General features: G+C 32.7%; 1 protein-coding gene, 1 long non-coding RNA gene and 1 pseudogene across 4 annotated transcripts in view; 2 read left to right on the forward strand and 1 right to left on the reverse strand.

The window, feature by feature from the left end:
* Positions 1-2254: 2254 nt before the first annotated feature.
* Positions 2255-20274, forward strand: part of LOC146917057 (uncharacterized) — a 44895-nt gene continuing 26875 nt past the window's right edge. Inside the window, exons 1-2 of one of the 2 annotated variants that reach the window (XM_085718881.1) lie at positions 2255-2480; positions 4707-5782. In XM_085718881.1, coding sequence (XP_085575007.1) covers positions 2313-2480; positions 4707-5237 — 699 coding nt within the window. In that variant the 5' untranslated portion in view covers positions 2255-2312 and the 3' untranslated portion in view covers positions 5238-5782. Of the gene's footprint in view, positions 2481-4706; positions 5783-20274 lie in introns of those variants that run through there. The other variant, XM_085718882.1, reaches the window with a different exon arrangement.
* LOC146917058 (F-box protein At1g11270-like) lies at positions 10493-11729 on the reverse strand (annotated as a pseudogene).
* On the forward strand, positions 19318-19983 carry LOC146917059 (uncharacterized). Of its 2 annotated transcripts, XR_015014111.1 has the most exons (3): positions 19318-19388; positions 19477-19591; positions 19751-19983. It is a non-coding gene; the product is annotated as an uncharacterized LOC146917059 (long non-coding RNA). The 2 variants fall into 2 exon arrangements; XR_015014110.1 differs by lacking the exon at positions 19318-19388 and having other exon boundaries at positions 19398-19591.

Genomic DNA, 20274 nt, shown 5'->3' on the forward strand with positions numbered 1-20274 from the left:
TCTAACAAATGTTGTTAATAAAAAACAGTAGATCTTTTTTAGGTAGAACCTCAAATATGTTTAATTGATACATCTACAATCAAATTAATTCAGTGTGCAGTCTAGCGGTGCTATACAACACGTGCGTGTTTTGTATTTTGAAACATCGGGAGCGATGGGTTTGATGAAGAGATTGAAGGAAGTAGGAGTACTTCAGTGAAAGAGTCTACCTGTCATATTTTTAACGAAAGTTTAATTGCAACACTTTGTTAAAATCTAAAGCCGTAAACCAACACACGTTGGCTCAGTTGGTAAGGAACGGGCCACTTCCTTGCAGAAGGTTGTGTGTTCTATTCTCTCTGCCGATGTGAGGGCAGTGTTGGTGGGTGATCTGTAAGTACCTCTATAAGTGCTCTTTGGGCCCGGAGGCGTGCCCTGACCCTGGTGGTGACCGGAGCCGAACCCACCTAAACTTTTTGTAATTGGTGGGTGATCTGTAAGTACCTCTATAAGTGCTCTTTGGGCCCGGAGGCGTGCCCTGACCCTGGTGGTGACCGGAGCCGAACCCACCTAAACTTTTTGTAACCAAAAAAAAAAATCTAAAGCCGTAAACCAGTATTCTCATTTCTCACGATAAACAAGAGTTCTCACCAAATATTAAAATATGAATATTGTCTTTGAAAATAAGGAGAAAGTGAATATCAACATTTTGAATGTTTTAAAATTATTGTTTCAAAATTCAAAATTTATAATTTTAACTTTTTAAACAAGTGCTAAGAGAATTTTTTAGAAGGGTTAAATATGTTTTTGGTCCCTATAAAATTGTGACCTTTAAGTTTAGTCCTTACTTAATTTTAATAGTTCTTGTAGTCCCTAATTTTTTTCTGCACTCAGTATTAGTCCCTCCTCAATTCAAATTTGTTTAATTTATGCTTAAACTCTTGAGTTTTTGAACATTTTTTGAAGACGTGTTAAGAACATTACTAAAAGCTCCTCTGCAAAAAATTGTCGTAAAATTTGTTTTCTACGTCCAGATTTTATTAATTTTATCTTTAACTTTTGCTGTTTTAAAAAATTCATATTTAATTCGTTTCATGTTAAAAAATTCTTAATTTTAGTAAATGAGCCTTTCATAGTGTTCTAAACGTGCTCAAAAAAATCGTTCAAAAATTTAAGAGTTTAAGGATAATTAAACAAACTTTGTTGTAATAGGGACTAAAATTAGAAGTAATTTTTTTTTTTTGTAAGGACTAAAAAATCTATTAAAATTAAGTAAGGACTAAACTTAGAAGTTCTCAATTTTATAGGGATCAAAAACATATTTAACCCGTTAGAATAATGTATATGCTCTCACTAGGCTTTATATTCCTAAACAAAAACTTGAACCAAAAGCTTAAGTTGAATTGGATCATGAGATTGATTGTATTGACCTGTATCGTGCACACCACATGTACCAATGTTTCATTAGAAAAAGGTAGGATCCATTTGTTAAAACTTTTCTCCACTTATATTGGACTGATATGAGACACGACCTAAACTAATTTTTATAAACTTTTGACCATGCTCCTTTTGAAAAGCTAGGATGAGATAAAGTGTGGTCTCCTTATAACTTTAGACCACTCTACTTATCAACTAGCTATAATGTGCTGAATTTATATTGGTGTGATATGCACAAAAAAGTGCATTATATGTGAAGATAATATGTCTCCGTGTCTGTATGAATTTTATTGTAGACTCGTGGTGATTGATCATGATTTTGTCAAGATATATATGTGTTTGATCTGTTAAACAATAAGTACTGAACAAAACAACATAAAATAAAACAACAAAATATAAGGTATATCAACACATGACAAACTTTTATGGTATTGAATAATATTTGGTGTTATGCGATTTTTGATGGACAAAAGACTATTTTAGTATTTTAGACAATTTGTACGTGAGACAAAAAGTTGTACCGTGGTTTAGTGAGTGATAAGAATTTCAATTTTTATCATGTCCCTTATCTACAATTTGTCTTATCTCTAAAACAGTTTTACATATCAAACACTACATAACTAAAATTGTCATGGCTTTCATCTTTTAACAAATCAAACACACACACCTATAGTATGACAGCACTAACACGATGTGTCATACTTTTTTTTAAGGAAGCTGACACTATATGTTACTTGTATTCCTAGGTAACCACTTCCAATATCTTTTGCTTTTTCCTTGGTACCACACCCACCTAATTTTCCATTATATATAGAACTTCATTGCTAGATGAAATAATGTGAAGTGATAACAACAAAGAGTAAGAAAGGAGAAATTAACGATAATTTTTTTTGATAATGGAATGGAAGACATATTATTTGGATATGATGCTTGTACCATTAGGGTTTCTGATGACTATTGGTTATCATGTATGGTTGTGGCAAAAGACTCGGTCAGAGCCTTTTTCAACTACAATTGGAATCAATGCTCATGCTAGACGATTTTGGGTTCCTACCATGTTGAAGGTAATTGAATACTTTTGTATTTTATGTTGTAATTTGATTTTTTTTTCCTTGCCCTTTATCCTTATTTTTCATAGTCAAAACATATTTTTTGATGGTTGCCGGAGTTTGAACCCTGAATCTTTCATTTATTATGCATTGTCTCTACCAACTGAGTTAAGTTCACGAGTACTCATAGTCAAAACATATGCCTAAACTCCTTAGTACCCAATTATTAAATATTATAGTTGCTAATTTTGATATTATAGTTGCTAAACTCCTTAGTACTCCATATACTTCTCATTTTTTTCAATAAATTACCAACTTTCACCAAATGAATAATATTAATCACCAACTCTTTGATTTTGCTTTCCACAACTCAAGCTACTCCACCTGTTAATTCGTCAATGAAGACTTTGTTAGATTCAGATAGGAAGATTAAGAGATAACTTCCTAGTCAGCCTCCAGACAGAGACCGATCTAGAAACAAAGTTTTAATGTGGCTAAACAAATAGTGACCAATCTTTAAAATTGTATACTCTTACGATTGAAATTTTGGTAACTATTTTTGTCACTAATCAAGTTTGAACCGATTTTTTATAGTTTATAAATAGGCGACCGACATTTCGGTCACTATATCCATCTCTAATCAAGTTAGCAACTCATTTTTAAGCTTTAGCGACCGAAATTTCAATCTCTAAAGTAAAAATTTCTATTTTTTAATAAATTATGGCGTGGCTATAGCCACACCAAGACTTACATAGGTTTGCCCCTGCCTTCAGGCCTAATAATCAAATTACATTTAGAGTGTTTTTAGATGTATAATTGGAAATTTTAGGAAACTAGAATTCAAAAGGCAATTTGTTTAAAAAAAAAACAAATTGTAGACAATTCAAATGCATTGATTTAATTCTCTTTAAGTTTATATTGTTTTATTTGGATACAGTAATAAAACTGTCCATTCTTAATTTTTGTTGGGCTATTTTTATGAAAATTTGAAATATGAAAAATAGGGATTTATTTGCAAATTTTAAAAATTTAAAGACCAATTTGTGAATTTTGAAAATTTTAAAGGACCAGATTCCAATTTTTCAAAATTTATAGGGACCAATGTGTAAAAATTTAGAAATTATGCATTCAATATCTTAAATTTTTTAAAAGTTATCTTTTCAATATGAGCACTGCTATTGTGCACGACTAATTAAGAGCACGACTCACACACAACAAGGCTTTAATTTTGTTGAAATTAAATTTTAATTAAAATAAATGTTTAAAACCAAAAAAAGTGACTTGTTGAATACAAGTCGTGTGCCTTACACGATAAAAGCTGTCGTGCTATTAAGCATAATTCTTTCAATATAAAACTTCTATTCTAATTTTCATTTTTAGTTTCTTAACTTGTGCCATAGCATAACCCATTAAGTGTAGAGTCTCATTAATTTGTTAAGAATCCCTTTCTAGCACTCTCTTTAACACTTACAATATTCTTTTATTAGATGAAATCAATGTAGGTCGCATACTTTAAAAATGATTTTCACATAAAGTGGTGAAATCCACGTAATTTCATCCGATAAAAAAATAAATGTTCGAAAAAGAGTGTTAATATTACTTTTGACGAGAAACAATCTAGAATCTTGAATATGAGAGAATCTACAAATAATTGGATTCCCTAGGCTTTGCTTTGGTACCTTTGACCACAATAATGTAGGGTTAGTAACTTTAAAATAAAAAAGAAAAAGGTGAGTAGAATATGACTCTACTTCTTTAGTGTTATTGTTTTGATTGTAGTCTTACCAAGAAAAAGAAAATGACATAAACACATTTTTAAACTCTTATTTTAAAACTCACACTTCTTTTAATTGAGAAAGAAATGTTTAAACTAAATTATTCTCCCCTTGAGTGATGTTTAATTACACCCACTTTATTTAAAAAGGTAAATATGTGTTACACTAGAATTTATTTTATTATGAACAGGGATTCTAATAATAGCTAAAAACTTTAAACATTATTTGAAGAAAAAAAATCCTCCAAATTTCTCCAATTTTATTTTATTTCTATATTACTACAATTGATAATAGTTGGATTTAAAAAACTTGAGGAACAAAATCCTTACATAATGAAAAAAAGTTGTGTTACTATTTTTATGTAAACCTATAGGGTACAATGGCAATGGTAGAAGTGACTTAATTTTCTTGTCATATTTCACAAACTTGATAAACTCTTATGCTCAAATCATTATGTCAAATTCAGGATATTGAAAAGAAGAACATTCTAGTAGCTCAAAGTCTTCGAAACCTTATAATGGGATCGACACTTATGGCCACTACATCAATTCTCTTATCAGCTGGCTTAGCCGCTATCATAAGCAGTACTTATAGTGTGAAAAAGCCTCTTGACGACGTTCTCTATGGTGCTCACGGCGAATTTATGGAAGCACTTAAATATGTGACACTTCTAACCATATTCTTATTCTCATTTTTCTGCCACAGTCTTTCAATTAGGTTTCTCAACCAATTAAGCCTCCTTATATGCACACCACAAGATGCAATTTCCTTGGTGACCCCTGATTATTTGAATGTGATTTTAGAGAGAGGAACTACTTTGAACACTGTGGGGAATAGGATTTTCTACTCTGCTCTTCCACTTTTGCTTTGGATATTTGGTCCAGTCTTGGTTTTATTGTGCTCTTTGGCTATGTTGCTTGTGTTTTACAACCTTGACATTGTTTGTGGGAGTGGAAAAGCTAAGATATTACTTAGTGATGAAAGCAATTATGTCTAATGTGATGTGACTAGCTAAGTGTAAGAATTTGCAAATAGATGAAACTAAATAAAAATATATAGCAATACACTTTGTAATATACTTTTTACAGTGACGATCCAATTTAGTCTTTGAGAAAAACTACGAGATATGATTTACGAGAAAAATAAAAACAATTTATAGTTTTTGAGGAAAATATTTGGGACAACTTAATCCATTAGACCTTAAAAGGAGATGTTAAAAATTGGGTCTGAGGGATTAAATTGTCATTTTTATTTTTTATTTTTTTATATTTTTAACAAGATTAAAAATTGTTTTTATTTTCATAGAGATTAATTTGATTCCCACAGTTTTTCTCAAGTCTGAAATAAATGTTTATTCGATTTTTTAACACACTTTATTCAATTGATTGAGATTCATCTGAATCTCACGAATTATGACCATATAATTTAGTGGGATTAATTGAAAATTAATTCAAGAGTCAGGGCCGTTCCTAGAGTTTTACGGGCCTTAGGCATAATATGAAAAAGGGCCCTTACATAATACATCATAATTTTTTTAGCTCATTGTTGTGTTTTTTTAGCTCTTCATTTCGTTTTTTTATTTCTCTTTTCACTACCAAATAAATGTTTTTTTAGACAACATCTGAAAATAAATTAAATGCTCTATATACACCAAAATAAAATAAAATATCGTAGAAGTAGATTGAAATTTTATCACCCCATTTTCAACTAAAATAGAATTTGCTTTGTTATGAAAATTAACCCAATTTCTTGGATAATAAATATCGTCGATATTTTAATATTAGTGAAACACATTATTAGGAACAAAGGGCCCAAAAAAATATCACCAATTTCTTCCATAACAAATTTTCAAGCATATTATTAATGAACAACCAAATTTTTTTATAGGAGGGTCTATATAGAAATTTTTGTGCTGCATGGGATATATATATATAGCAAATCTGACTAAAAGGGCAAAAACATTAACAGATTTCAGCCCATTCCTATAACATGTCAAAGTTTGGGCCTTTTTCAGAGAATTTTGCTATATATACTCCGCAAAATCCAAATTTTTTTATCTACACCCCCACCTTAAAGAAAAAAATTGGGCGCCCTACCGGCAAGGGCCCTAGGCCGTCGCACTCGCGGCCTATGCCCTAGCGCCGGCCCTGTCAAGAGTGTGTGTGGAAATAACATGTTACAAGCCTTTTATATAATATACTCCCTCCGTTTCAAAATACATGTCCATTTTGGAGAAATTTTTTGTTTCAAAATACATGTCCATTTGATAGTTTAAGGATACATTTTGTCTATTTTACCCTTGTTTACCAATTAATTGGATTCTAGATTTTCTCCACAATAATTATGTTCCACTAATAAATATTGACCCAATTTTAAGTGGATTTACTCATGCACTCTCCCAAAAAATTAATCCATCGTGTGAACCAAGAAATTATTTTCCCATGACTACTGGACTCTCTAATTTGCTTATAAAAATGGCCAATTTATAATTAAAACTATAAAAAACGACAGAAAACGACATCACTGCGGAGAAAGCCATGTACCAGTTGCGTATACTAACAAAAAAGAGTTTAAGCAAATGAGAGTACATACCAGTTAAATCATGTAGTTCTTGATTTAAATCAAATAGTGGCTCTTCATTTAAATCAAACAATGGTTCATCATTTAAATCAAATGGAAAAGCATTGAGATCCATAGCAAAATTTTGTTCTTCGTTAATAATATAAATTTGATAAATGAGTACCTAACTCTTATATATACTGAAATTATAAGTGTTTTTAAAAAAATGATGGGAAATACAAATTTTAATTTAACTTTGGTGGTAAACATTTTAGGATTAGAGTATAAATAATGGAGGGAAGTTTTTCAATTGAGTTTAAAAAAAAATTTGATAACCGAAGCATGCCATTTAGATAAGAGAAGTTGAAAAAATTAGTATTGGCATGCCATTTTCCACACGACACCGCAGCAATAATCACGTCATTTACTAGTACTCCAAAATGGTATTGGTATTGCCATTTGATTAACTTTAATTATTTTGGTATTGGGAGTAATTATGAGATGGTGTAAATAAATGTAAAATGGAGGAAATCGAAGACAAGGGTATAATAGGAACTTTTGTGTCAAACTAGCTTCTTGGTTACTGCAATTTCTTCAAAATGGACATGTATTTTGAAACGGAGGAAGTACGTGTTTTCCTCGAAAAAGAAAATATATGTGTCATTGGGTGTATGGTTTACAACTTTATGATGTAAAAGTAATGGTACTTCACTCGCAAAAAGCAGAAAAGCACAAGTGCTCTACATAAATAATTCCAATGCCTTTTCTTATACTCCATCCGTTTTAAAATGAGTGTCGTTTTAGGTGTTTGCACACATATTAAGAAATGCAATGATTAAAAGAAAGAAAATGATTATTTTACCAAATTATCCTTATTAACTATTGGTTAGTTTTAAAAGTAATACTTTGAAAGTAGTGTGCAGAGTATTAATTGGAGGGTAAAATTGAAAAGAAAAAGTTATTATTGCATTGGAAACTGAAAGTGACATTCATTTTGAAACAATTTTTTTTGGCTAAAGCGACACTCATTTTGAAACGGAGGGAGTATATGACATTGATTATGATTACCGTTAACTTTTTTTTGGTCTTCAGATATCAAATTCTTTTCTTGGTGGCACTAAAAGTTCATATCATTGAAAAATGAAATAATTCTTTTCTTGGTGGCACTAAAAGTTCATATCATTGAAAAATGAAATAAAAGTATACCTAACTTGGTTACTCTAATTATTTAAGGAGTTTAATAAACTATTTGTATTTGTGAGATAAAAAAACTACGGTTATATTTAATACATACTTCGTTCAATTAATTCTATCAATGATAGTCGGCCATACCATATTATTAGGGTTCTTTAGAGTCATTTAACTTATTATTAGGTTTGTTTTCGTAAAGTTTAGTTATTAGGTTTGTTTTTGTAAAGTTTAGTAAGAAGTGAATAAATTAGCATTGTATTGAAAATATTCAAAGATAACCTTGAAACCGGCTCAAATTCATAAACCATACAACTTTGCGGTCGTGCTATATTTTTACAAGAACGGTAAGGTAAAGAGAAATGCACAAAATTTTCTTCCTATTGTGCGATGCATAGAGTACATTGTGCGAAGCGTACATAATTTTCTTTTAAAAAAAGCAATTTGTGAGTTATGTGCAAAGACACGACCAAAGCTGAGTTAACGGTCGAAAAATGCACAAAAAATGGCCAAAAACTCGTTTTCTATGCGTTAGAGACCATGAAACAACTTCGAAACAAGATTCCATCAACATCTTCATCATTTATTTATGTGTAATTTCTTAATCTTATTGTCATGTCTCTTTTAATTATGGGTAGTTCGATTTCTTTGATTAGGTCATTGATGAACTTCTTCCTAGCTATTTGAAACATGTAATTCAGTTGAGCACTTCTTTATGCAATTGAATTCCTAGTATTATTGAATTATGACTTGTTTTTAATTCTTTTTATGTGCTTACAAATGTTCATAAATCGATGCATGTGTTGGATGACTACTAGCCCAAACTTTTGATACACGATCTAGGATAACTGTTAAATCTGTAATAACTTTATACATATTCTATTATCGCCTTTGTGACAAGAGTTTTAACTCGCAATCAAACCTTCGATAGTCACAAACTCGCCTAAGAAAATATTAAGTTGTGATTAAAGAAGAGGTTATTAGATAAGACACTGGTCATATCTATTTTGTTAAAACTTCGTAATATTAATGGGTCAGTTGTTGTAATTTAGGCATGGTTACCAAATAGCGTAGAAGAAGAGATTAAAAAATGACCTAATCGCCTATATTTCTTGATTTTATCAAACCTTTAGTTTATTGCAACCTAAACTTATGCCCTATGCATTCCTGTAATTTTACATATCCTAAGTATAGTTGATTTATTGAATTGAAATTGAAACAATCCAAATGATCAAAATTTCCATCAATTGAGTACTTATAAGTCTGTGGAGACAAACTTATAACTCTTGTTACTTGACAACAATTAAGTACACTTGCAAAATTTTCCATCACCTATTTTTATATTCTCCTTTTTTAAATGACTAAATTTTAGATTGGACTACCGTAAAAAAAATGACTATTACTTTTTGCACCCTATCATATACTCGTGTGCCTTTTTTTTCTTCCCAAAATACCCTCTGTTTGAATTCTAAAATCCGAAACAGATTGTTACGTATTTTCCGATTTTAGAATTCGAAACAAAGCGAACTATATAGAAACTGTGTTGTATTTGATATCAAAGCTGTAGAATCTCTGCATAAACTGCAATGCAATTGCAGGAATTCTATGAACGGTCAACAATGACCATGACATCATAAACACTCCTATAAAACTAAAAAAAAGTTTAAGAAAAAGTAAGAAATGATGAAAAGTGAAAAATGAATGAAATTGTTGGAGCATGCAAGACTATTTGTAGCCATAAACATATCATAGACTGTAAATACAATCAAAGAAAACGTTTTCAATGCTCCAACCGACCAAAAATGTATTAGATTTATCAGACAATACAAGTCTCCAAAGGCAAAGTGCAGTTGCCGCAAAAACGTTAGAGGATTTGGATATTTGGTATTGGCTAAGGTTCATACAATGATAATCAACATAACTGAAAAAAATTCCATCCAATTTGGATTGTCAACCGACCTGAAAAAAACAAGAATGACATTAATAACTCGCTGTAATATCTTCCAAAACTCATCATGGGCGGCTAATTCACAAATAATAGTTTTCTCCCATATTTCTATTGCATTATAAATCTTTTTCCCTCATCTACAAGTTATGGAAAGACTACTAATTAATTTACATAATGTGTTGATCAATTGTTTTTTACCTACCTGTCAGGAATCTTATACCTTGATCATTAGATTAATGTGACAGTGAAAAATTGGCAGCAAAAGATCAAAACAATTAATGTAAGAGGTAGAAAATATATCCATTAGAATTTATCAGAAAAGAGAATATATTATGTAATATTGAACATTCATTCTAGTCAATGATATGGAAATCATATCTGTTAGCAAATGGAAAGAGACTAAACATTCAAAAGAGAGTTGATAAAGCAATATCAATTGATTTCATAATTTACTTGACAATAATTGTGATATGCACAATTGTATAGCCACTTTGCACACGAGGTAATATTCTTAATAACCACAACCATATACCTCCTGGTGAAAACAAGAAAAATAATTAATTACTTGTTCCATCAATTGCAATAATGTTTTCATTGTATAGTGATATCTGATTATAAGGACCCTTTGCTTTATAACCAAGTTCCTCAATCATTTGGGTACTTAGATCAAACCAAGCTAATTATTCTTTATCTTTTCTTTGGAATAAAATTTCCCCTTTCATCCCCACTTTCATAGGACACTCAACGTAAGACAACAGTCAAACAATGAAGAGTTTGGTCCACGATTTCTTAATGTCGAGTTCACCCAAAATTGCTATGTGAAAAGTAGTAGTCTCTTCATAAAACACGATCAAAGAAAAGGACCCATTTAGTAATTCGCAATTTCAGCAGCAATCAGTCTTAAATTTAAAACAATCATCTTCATCTGAGGGTATGTGTGTTATACAGAGCACCTCATTGTTTAAATAAAATAATACTAAACATAGTCCAGCAGGGATATTCTCTTCACACAACCAAATGACACACTATATCCATGTAGACTTGGGTTCCCTCTATACAGTACCAAGAAGATGGCATGTCAATATCAAGTTTCCTCCATGAGTTACTTCTTAGACTATATATCTCCCAGAATTCATCCAAGTATAAATCTTCCTACGAGGAGTCCTAAAATCTATCTCGCATTTCACCTTGGATATCACATACAAGACAAATGAGCTTATTGTCGTTCATAACACTGTCATAACCAAATCCATGAAGAGATGTAAAACCATTAACAATAACAAATTCCTTAGCAACACATGCAATAGACAACTAAACCGACTCAAGAGAACTGGGAGGAATGAGTTTTATTGCTTGGGTAGCTGGGTTCCACAAAACAATTGGACCGCAATTTTCATATTCATGAAGACATTGTATGCCATTAATACTACCAATACCAAAGATACAACGAATATATATGTGATCAATTGGATTTGTGCAATCCAATTTTACTTTATTCTCAAACCCCTCACTAGAAAGAGAATACATATTAACTTTATAGGTTTCATCCAAGTCCTTCAGAATGAGAGATGATTGGTCGTTATAAGAACAACAATTTAATTTACATAAGAAATTTCTGTTGATTCTGTTCATAAGATGTTTGTTTTGAAATAAGAGGGACCAAGAGTTGCGAACGCATCGAAATAGGTTCAAAGATTTAAGAGGGATTTTGGATAAAATCTTGAAGGAAATATCGCGTGGTAAATACTTGCTCACCTTTATATTCGTTGTGCTATCATATATTTTCTTCTCCATCGAAACATGCTTCGCCGACGTAGTGTTCACGCTTCGCTTGCGAGTTGCAATGGTACCCTCCTTTAGTTTTGAAGGTTTTTTTTCTTCCACTTTGCTTGCGAATTTAAATGGTAGTTGCCTCCATCAGGAATTTCATGATTTTCAGGAATTTTGAAGGTGCACATTAAGAAATATAGTTAATTTCTCTCTCTCTCTCTCTCTCTCTCTCTCTCTCTCTCCCATTAATTTATCCATCCACAAATTATTTTTATATTTTTTTTTAAAGCCAAAAAGATGATGCAAAGTATCATCAACATTCAATAAAAAAGGAAACCAGATTCTAGAAAAAGAAAAGGGGGACCAAGCCAATACCTTTTCAAAAATAAACAAACCTATAGTTCGGTAGTCCTTGCCTATTTAATGTAGACACAATTAACAGACTGATGAACTTCATTCTACAAAAAAAAAAAAAAAGAGTTATCAGTAGGTTTAAGGGTCAACTTGGTTAGGATAAACCATATTTGTTAGAATGATTAAGACGGAAAAACTCAAAATCGGCCAAAAATCGCAAATGTTAGAGTGCAAAATAGGCAATGATAGTACGACAATTGTGTACTGTCATATATAATGCTGATTGTAAAAAATCACAAATGTTAGAGTGCAAAATAGGCAATGATAGTACGACAAATGTGTACTGTCATATATAATGCTGATTGTAAAAGATACGTACCGAATCAAGGCAATTAGTAGTTAACTCCTGGAGGCTTCAGTACTTATATACCGATTGTGCTTGATACGGGTCAAATCAGAATTTGACCGGGGGGGGGGGGGGGGGTCAAACCAGTGTTATCCCTTTTCTTCCATTCCACAAAAGATTTCTCTCTCTCCTCTCCTCTCTCAAACCTACAACTCTCTCTCTCTCTCTCTCTCTCTCTCTCTCTCTCTCTCTCTCTCTCTCCCCATCATCTTCATCAAATTTTACATCCACCGTGTCTTGGATCCAAGTGTGCCAAAGTGATAGATCAACTCACCTATGCTCGTGATCAATCTTTCATTTGAAAGTAAATCGATAAAAAACCCCTATTGTATCATTTCTTTCGGTTATACCCTTCTAACGAGTTTTAGGTGTGATTTTTCAATTTTTATCGTAAATTCCGCTCTATCACTTTTAGAGAGGAATTTACAAAAAAAAAAAAATGAAAAATCACACCTAAAACCCATTAGAGGGGTATAACCAAGAGAAATGATACTAATAGGGTTTTATCGGTTTATTCTCAAATGAAAGATTAATCAGTAGCGTAGATGATTTGATCTATCACTTTGGATCACTTGGAACCAAGATACGGTGGATGAAAAATTTGATGAAGATGATGGGGAGAGAGAGAGAGAGAGAGAGTTGTAGGTTTGGGAGAGGAGAAAGAAATCTTTTGTGAAATGGAAGAAATGGGATAACATTGGTGCACTTATAGGCATAGAAAATTTATTAATAAATCGCCGCCCGAAAAAAAATCCCCACCCCCCCCCCCCCCGAAAAAAAGAAATTAAAAAAAAAAACTGATTTTATCCTTATAAAGCACAACCTGTTTATAAGTACTGGAGCCTTCATGAGTTAACTACCAATTGCCTTGTTTCCGTATGTATCTTTCACGACCAGCCTTGTATGTCACAGTCAATGTTTTCAAAATCGGATCGCCTGGTTTAACCGATTGGACCGTGAATCGGACCAAGCTTCGGTCCAGACAATCTTACAAAACCGTTAGTCTTCAGAACCGGTAAAAAACAGGAAAAAATAATAACTATTTTTTGGGCTTATTTCTTACTTAGGCTTCATTTTTCCAGTCTACAATTGGGCCCAGTAAAAAAAAGTCAGCGATCTTATTTAATACTACAATTGATAATTATAAATTGTATAATTTATGTTATTCATTAATTGTCCGGTCCAATGGCGGTTGAACCGGTTGAACCATGAACGGGAGCTATCGCTAGTTTGATCTCCGGTTCAGTTTTAAAAACATTGATCACAATACACAATTGTTGTACTTTCATTGCCTATTTTGCACTCTAAAATGTGCAATTTTTGGCCGATATTGAGTTTTTTCATCATAATCATTCCAACAAATAGGGTTCATCTTCAGATGAGACATAAAAAATTCATACTATCAGTTATTCTTAAGCTATTCAACCATCTTTTTCGTAAGTGCTAAAACAATATTTTCTTTATTTTTCGTAAATAAATTTAAATTATCTTATGTCAAATGTCATAATTCTATATTTTAAAGTGATTAATAAAACACACATATTTTTTCAATATTAACTTATAATATTCATTAATAGTATGAGAAAATAAATTGAAATATTTAATTAATTTATAAGTCCCTATACTATTTGAGAAATTTTAAATATAGGTCCCCCTAACGAAAAATTATAATCAAAATGGCTTATGAACAAAATCAAAATGGTTTATGAACACGGAATCAATAAATGTCAATCTGTTTCATAATCAATTTTTTATGAACATTAATTTTTTTTGGGTGGGTTGTGTTCATGTTTAAGAGAAATGACGGGTTTGGCATTTTGAAGGGTGGAAAGCAACGACAGATCTTGAGGATCTACCATAAGATTAAACACGGTTTTTAAATTCGTTACCAAATAGATCAGAGATTGATTTGAAATATAGATTTTGGGGAAGAACATGTTAGTTAAGATGAATGAATATTGGAAGAATACGAAGTATTTCATTTGATGATTATGTGTTTTTTATTTAATCTCTTTTACTCTTGTTTGTTGTTGTTGTTATTGGATTTTATTGTGGTATACTTGATTTTGGATTTGGTTGTGTTGTTCTTCATACTTTTCCAGAAATTGATGAAGGTGATGAAGGATTCAGACGGAGAAGATGAAGGAAATAAAATAAAGATTTGAAGCCTACAATATAGGCCTTAAGATTAAGAAATCCTTGGCGATACAGTTACACTTGCTCACAGGAAAAGGTATCAACAACTACCACTCCTCTTTCTCCATCTCATGCAAACCATTTGACTTATATGAAGAAGCATTTGGAGAAAGAATGCATTATCGTGATGGATAAAGGCAACTGCTATATTTTTCAAACCAAACCTTCTTTGTATTTCACTCAATGGGATCCGGGTGGGTGTTCTCCTGTTCATAGGAAGAGTCAACATGCATGGAAGTTCTTTTATCAGAATAAGAACTCGAGGTTGAGTTCTTCAGAGGTGGAGGAGACTGATGTAGGATGGTTTCCATAGTATTTTCTAAAGTATTTTTATTTTAGCCCAATTTTAGTAATTGTCTGTTTTTGTTTCAGTTTGTTATTTTCGGCCCATTAGGGTTTTGTCATTTCCCTTATTTAAGCTTAACAGTTGTAGTCTAAGAGGCAACTTTTATTCAGTTAATTATATTTTAGAGAGTTTTCCAAATTTCTGGTGGATTTCAGAACCCTATTTTCATAAGTTTGTCGCTTGCAAACTTGTTATTTTCAATCTAGGTTTAGCGCTTTCAAATGCGTCAAGTCAATACTAAAGAATCACAGAAGAGATTGAAACACAACTTCTAAGAAATTTATTTGAGGTTTACACATAGTTGATTTCTTCTCTAGATGAGCTCACCATATTGCATTTGTTGCAGGCAGTGATTTCTTCTTCATCAACACGAGATGAAGAGAGTCGAACTTTGCTTGCAAATTGCAATCCTAAACCCAAGTAATGACTGGCCTTCTCAATCTCCTTTTCTATTTTACTTTTTGGAAATATTTTCGATCTCCCAATAGTTAACATACGTTTTCTTTTCTCTTACAAAAATATATGAGAATTTCTTCTCCCCCGTATATTATCTGTTCATTATTCCTGATTTGCCCCTCTCCAATTTAACCAATCTGGGTGAAATTTGTTTTGATTGACTAATTTGGTCCGTAAAAAATATATTCTTAATCATATATTTGAAACTTCTTATCTTCTTCAAAACTACTCTCTCTCAAATTGACCTAATACATAACCTGTTTTTTTTTTTTTTGGAAATTTGTGTTGCATTACTCAATCATATTGTCCATTGACTCTATTCACTACTACAAAATTGGGAAAATATAGCGCCTCATAAATAGCGCTTTTAACACTAAAGCGCTATAAATTAAAACACGGATGTCTTAGCTAGCGCTTTTTTGAAAAAGCGCTATCTATCATTTTAAGTATATATAGCGCTTTGTATTGAAAGTGTCAGTATAGGCTAAATAAAAATAATAGTTATTTAAATAAAAAACATGATTAATCGTATATGGCACTTTTTATGAAAAGCGCTATATATAAATCAACCTTAAATAGCGCTTATAGGTTAAAAAAAGCGCTATTGTATGCTTGAGAAAGATAGCGCTTATAGGTTAAAAAAGCGCCATTTTATTAACTGATTTAATGTACATTAACTAACAAGTCCCCTGTTCGATCCCCTGCATAGCATATTTTAAATATTTTTTGAATTTTTATGAAAAATGGATTGCAGTAACAAAGCACACTTTTGTTTTTAAAAAAAATTTGGTACAAACCTTTTTTAATTCTTTTATCATATATATATAACAAACCTTTGTTATGTATATTATATATAACAAACTAAATCTAAACTTTTAAAAAAAAAAACAAATCTAAACTTTTTCCCAAAAAACAAATCCAAACTAAAAAAACAAATCAAATGTCCTGGTCCCACTAAATCCTACTTTTCCATAAATCCTACTTTGCACGTTGCGTTTTTTGTTTTTTTTATTTATATTTGAAAAAAAACGCTTTATACACTAACAACAAAGCGTAACTTCTTTTTGTTATATACTCAAAAGTAACAAAGAATCCCAATTTTAATGGAAATCCCTATTTTAATGCATCCTAAAGATAAAATAAAAACTATAACATAATTTTCATTAAACATATTTTTTAAAGCAATTAATAACATAACCCAAAACTACTTTACTCAAAACTTTCATTAGATCGTGTGCAGGAAATTCAGTCCAGAACCACCACCTCTATTGATTCATTCATCACCAACCACCTATATCTATCAATTCATTCATCACCATCACTCGCTTCCTTCGATCTATTCCAAAACCATAACCGTCTCTTTCGATTCATTCCAGAACAACCACCTCTATCTCACTCGTAATTGCGGTGCATCATATCGTCGCTGCCGTCAACCGGTTACAGCTTTTTCAATACTCAATTCTTCATCTCAGGTACCATCTTCATTCTTTCCTTACCTCAATTTAACTCAAATATTCTTTAATTTTTTCATATTTTCATCTGGATATTTTAGGTTTTCAAGGTTCAAACTAAATTTAAGACTTCACTGTTAGTGATTAGGATGAATTTGACAATCGAAAATTCAAAATTTTTGTTTGATGAATAATTACTGAAATTTGACAATTGTTTATTAAAGATTTTGGGTTTAATTAAACTCTACACAACTAGTAAGATGAATAATTTTTCTTTTGGTTCAATTTTTTTTTTTTATATATATAAACAATAACACTTTTTGTGTGTGACTAGAATTATTTTCTAATAAACTAATTGAATGATGTGATAATATGATATACACTATGCATATGCCTTTTGTATAACCTACTAATCAATTCCATAATTGTAACACCCACGTCGTGGCTTTCGATATCCCGCCAGTTGGATACGAAAGGTTCCCGCCAGTTGGAACGGGCACTATCCGTAAGGATGACCCCACGATAATAGGAGGAACCGAATCACATCGGAATGAGAGGGATCCGGAGGCCGTGTAGGTATGAGACTACATGGTTGAAGGAAGGCTTATAAGAATTGTTAGGTACTACCCATATCAACAAGATGCATCTTCTTTTCGGTAGCTCAATCCATAGGAACTCCACAGTTAAGCGTGCTTGGCTTGGAGTAGTACTAGGATGGGTGACCTACCGGGAAGTTTCCTGGTAAGCGTGCGAGTGAGGACAAAACAAGCTGAAAAGACTCGTGTTGGTTTGTGGGGTTAGTCGGCAATCCTAAAAAGCAGTCTGGGATGTTACAATATGGTATCAGAGCAGACCTCTCCCAGTACGATGTGGTTCGGGGACGAACCAGGCGAAAGCTGGTGGGCATGTAACACCCACGTCGTGGCTTTCGATATCCCGCCAGTTGGATACGAAAGGTTCCCGCCAGTTGGAACGGGCACTATCCGTAAGGATGACCCCACGATAATAGGAGGAACCGAATCACATCGAAATGAGAGGGATCCGGAGGCCGTGTAGGTATGGGACTACATGGTTGAAGGAAGGCTTATAAGAATTGTTAGGTACTACCCATATCAACAAGATGCATCTTCTTTTCGGTAGCTCAATCCATAGGAACTCCACAGTTAAGCGTGCTTGGCTTGGAGTAGTACTAGGATGGGTGACCTACCGGGAAGTTTCCTGGTAAGCGTGCGAGTGAGGACAAAACACGCTGAAAAGACTCGTGTTGGTTTGTGGGGTTAGTCGGCAATCCTAAAAAGCAGTCTGGGATGTTACAATATGGTATCAGAGCAGACCTCTCCCAGTACGATGTGGTTCGGGGACGAACCAGGCGAAAGCTGGTGGGCATGTAACACCCACGTCGTGGCTTTCGATATCCCGCCAGTTGGATACGAAAGGTTCCCGCCAGTTGGAACGGGCACTATCCGTAAGGATGACCCCACGATAATAGGAGGAACCGAATCACATCGAAATGAGAGGGATCCGGAGGCCGTGTAGGTATGGGACTACATGGTTGAAGGAAGGCTTATAAGAATTGTTAGGTACTACCCATATCAACAAGATGCATCTTCTTTTCGGTAGCTCAATCCATAGGAACTCCACAGTTAAGCGTGCTTGGCTTGGAGTAGTACTAGGATGGGTGACCTACCGGGAAGTTTCCTGGTAAGCGTGCGAGTGAGGACAAAACACGCTGAAAAGACTCGTGTTGGTTTGTGGGGTTAGTCGGCAATCCTAAAAAGCAGTCTGGGATGTTACAATATGGTATCAGAGCAGACCTCTCCCAGTACGATGTGGTTCGGGGACGAACCAGGCGAAAGCTGGTGGGCATGTAACACCCACGTCGTGGCTTTCGATATCCCGCCAGTTGGATACGAAAGGTTCCCGCCAGTTGGAACGGGCACTATCCGTAAGGATGACCCCACGATAATAGGAGGAACCGAATCACATCGAAATGAGAGGGATCCGGAGGCCGTGTAGGTATGGGACTACATGGTTGAAGGAAGGCTTATAAGAATTGTTAGGTACTACCCATATCAACAAGATGCATCTTCTTTTCGGTAGCTCAATCCATAGGAACTCCACAGTTAAGCGTGCTTGGCTTGGAGTAGTACTAGGATGGGTGACCTACCGGGAAGTTTCCTGGTAAGCGTGCGAGTGAGGACAAAACACGCTGAAAAGACTCGTGTTGGTTTGTGGGGTTAGTCGGCAATCCTAAAAAGCAGTCTGGGATGTTACAATAATCATCCATCGTGACTTCTACATGGCATACCAAATTGACTTCTACATGGCATACCAAATAAACTAACTTATACAATTACTTATTATTTTATTTTTTGTAGTGTCCTTGCCAAGAAAATGGTATAAATTGCGGGTACTTTGTGATGAGGTTTATGAAAGATATTCTCATTTCAAAACTAAATGAGATTCCAAAGTTGGTATGTTTTTTTATATTAAAGTATAATATCTATGTATAATTAAGTTTATTAAGTAACATGGTTATTTTTAATGTTATAATATATACAGTACATTGATGGTTTCAAGTGTGTGACATACTCAAAAGATAAACTAATAGAAATCTAAGAAGAATGGTGTCGGTTCATGATCAGCCTAAAAGTTATATGATTTTTTTTATAATAAGGTGAGTTTAATGTTTCTAAATATATTTGCTAGAAGTGGTACGTAGTTGTTTTAATTTATAATCTTGCTTTAATTTCTACTCATGATCAGTAGTACTTTGAATTTATCTCTAATATAATATAGCGTTATTGCTTAATGGCGTTTTCTGGTATATATTCAGGTGGAGGAGAGTGAACGAAATTTGGAAATGAATGATGATTTGCGTGCTTGTTTTGGATAAAAATGTTGAGAAGACCAAGAAGATAGATGAAGACTGCATGATACCATAGAAGATTTTGATCTTTATGTCAACTAATTAGTTGTAACTCTTAGAGATATCCATGTTACCATATTAGAGGCTATACATTTATGACTTTTATGCTATATATACATACATTTTTTATGATATGGTTATGTTTTATTCGATAAATAATAGTCTCAATTATAATGTGCCTAAATTATATACATTTCCCTTTAAATTTCAGACTTTATATATATATATATATATATATATATATGTATATATATATATTACTTTAAATTAATAAAAAAAACGCTATCTGGAAAGGAATTTTTTTTGACAAAAATAAAATAAAATAAATGCTTTTCCTAGCGCTTTTTTTCCTTTATAAAGCGTTATCTAAACCTATTGTTACATAGCGCTTTTAAAACAAAAACGCTGTTTTTAAACTTGTCTTAGATGAC

Source organism: Medicago sativa, chromosome 6, assembly GCF_051527215.1.
Source record: "Medicago sativa cultivar Bolivia chromosome 6, Bolivia_mono, whole genome shotgun sequence".
Lineage (NCBI taxonomy): Eukaryota > Viridiplantae > Streptophyta > Magnoliopsida > Fabales > Fabaceae > Medicago > Medicago sativa.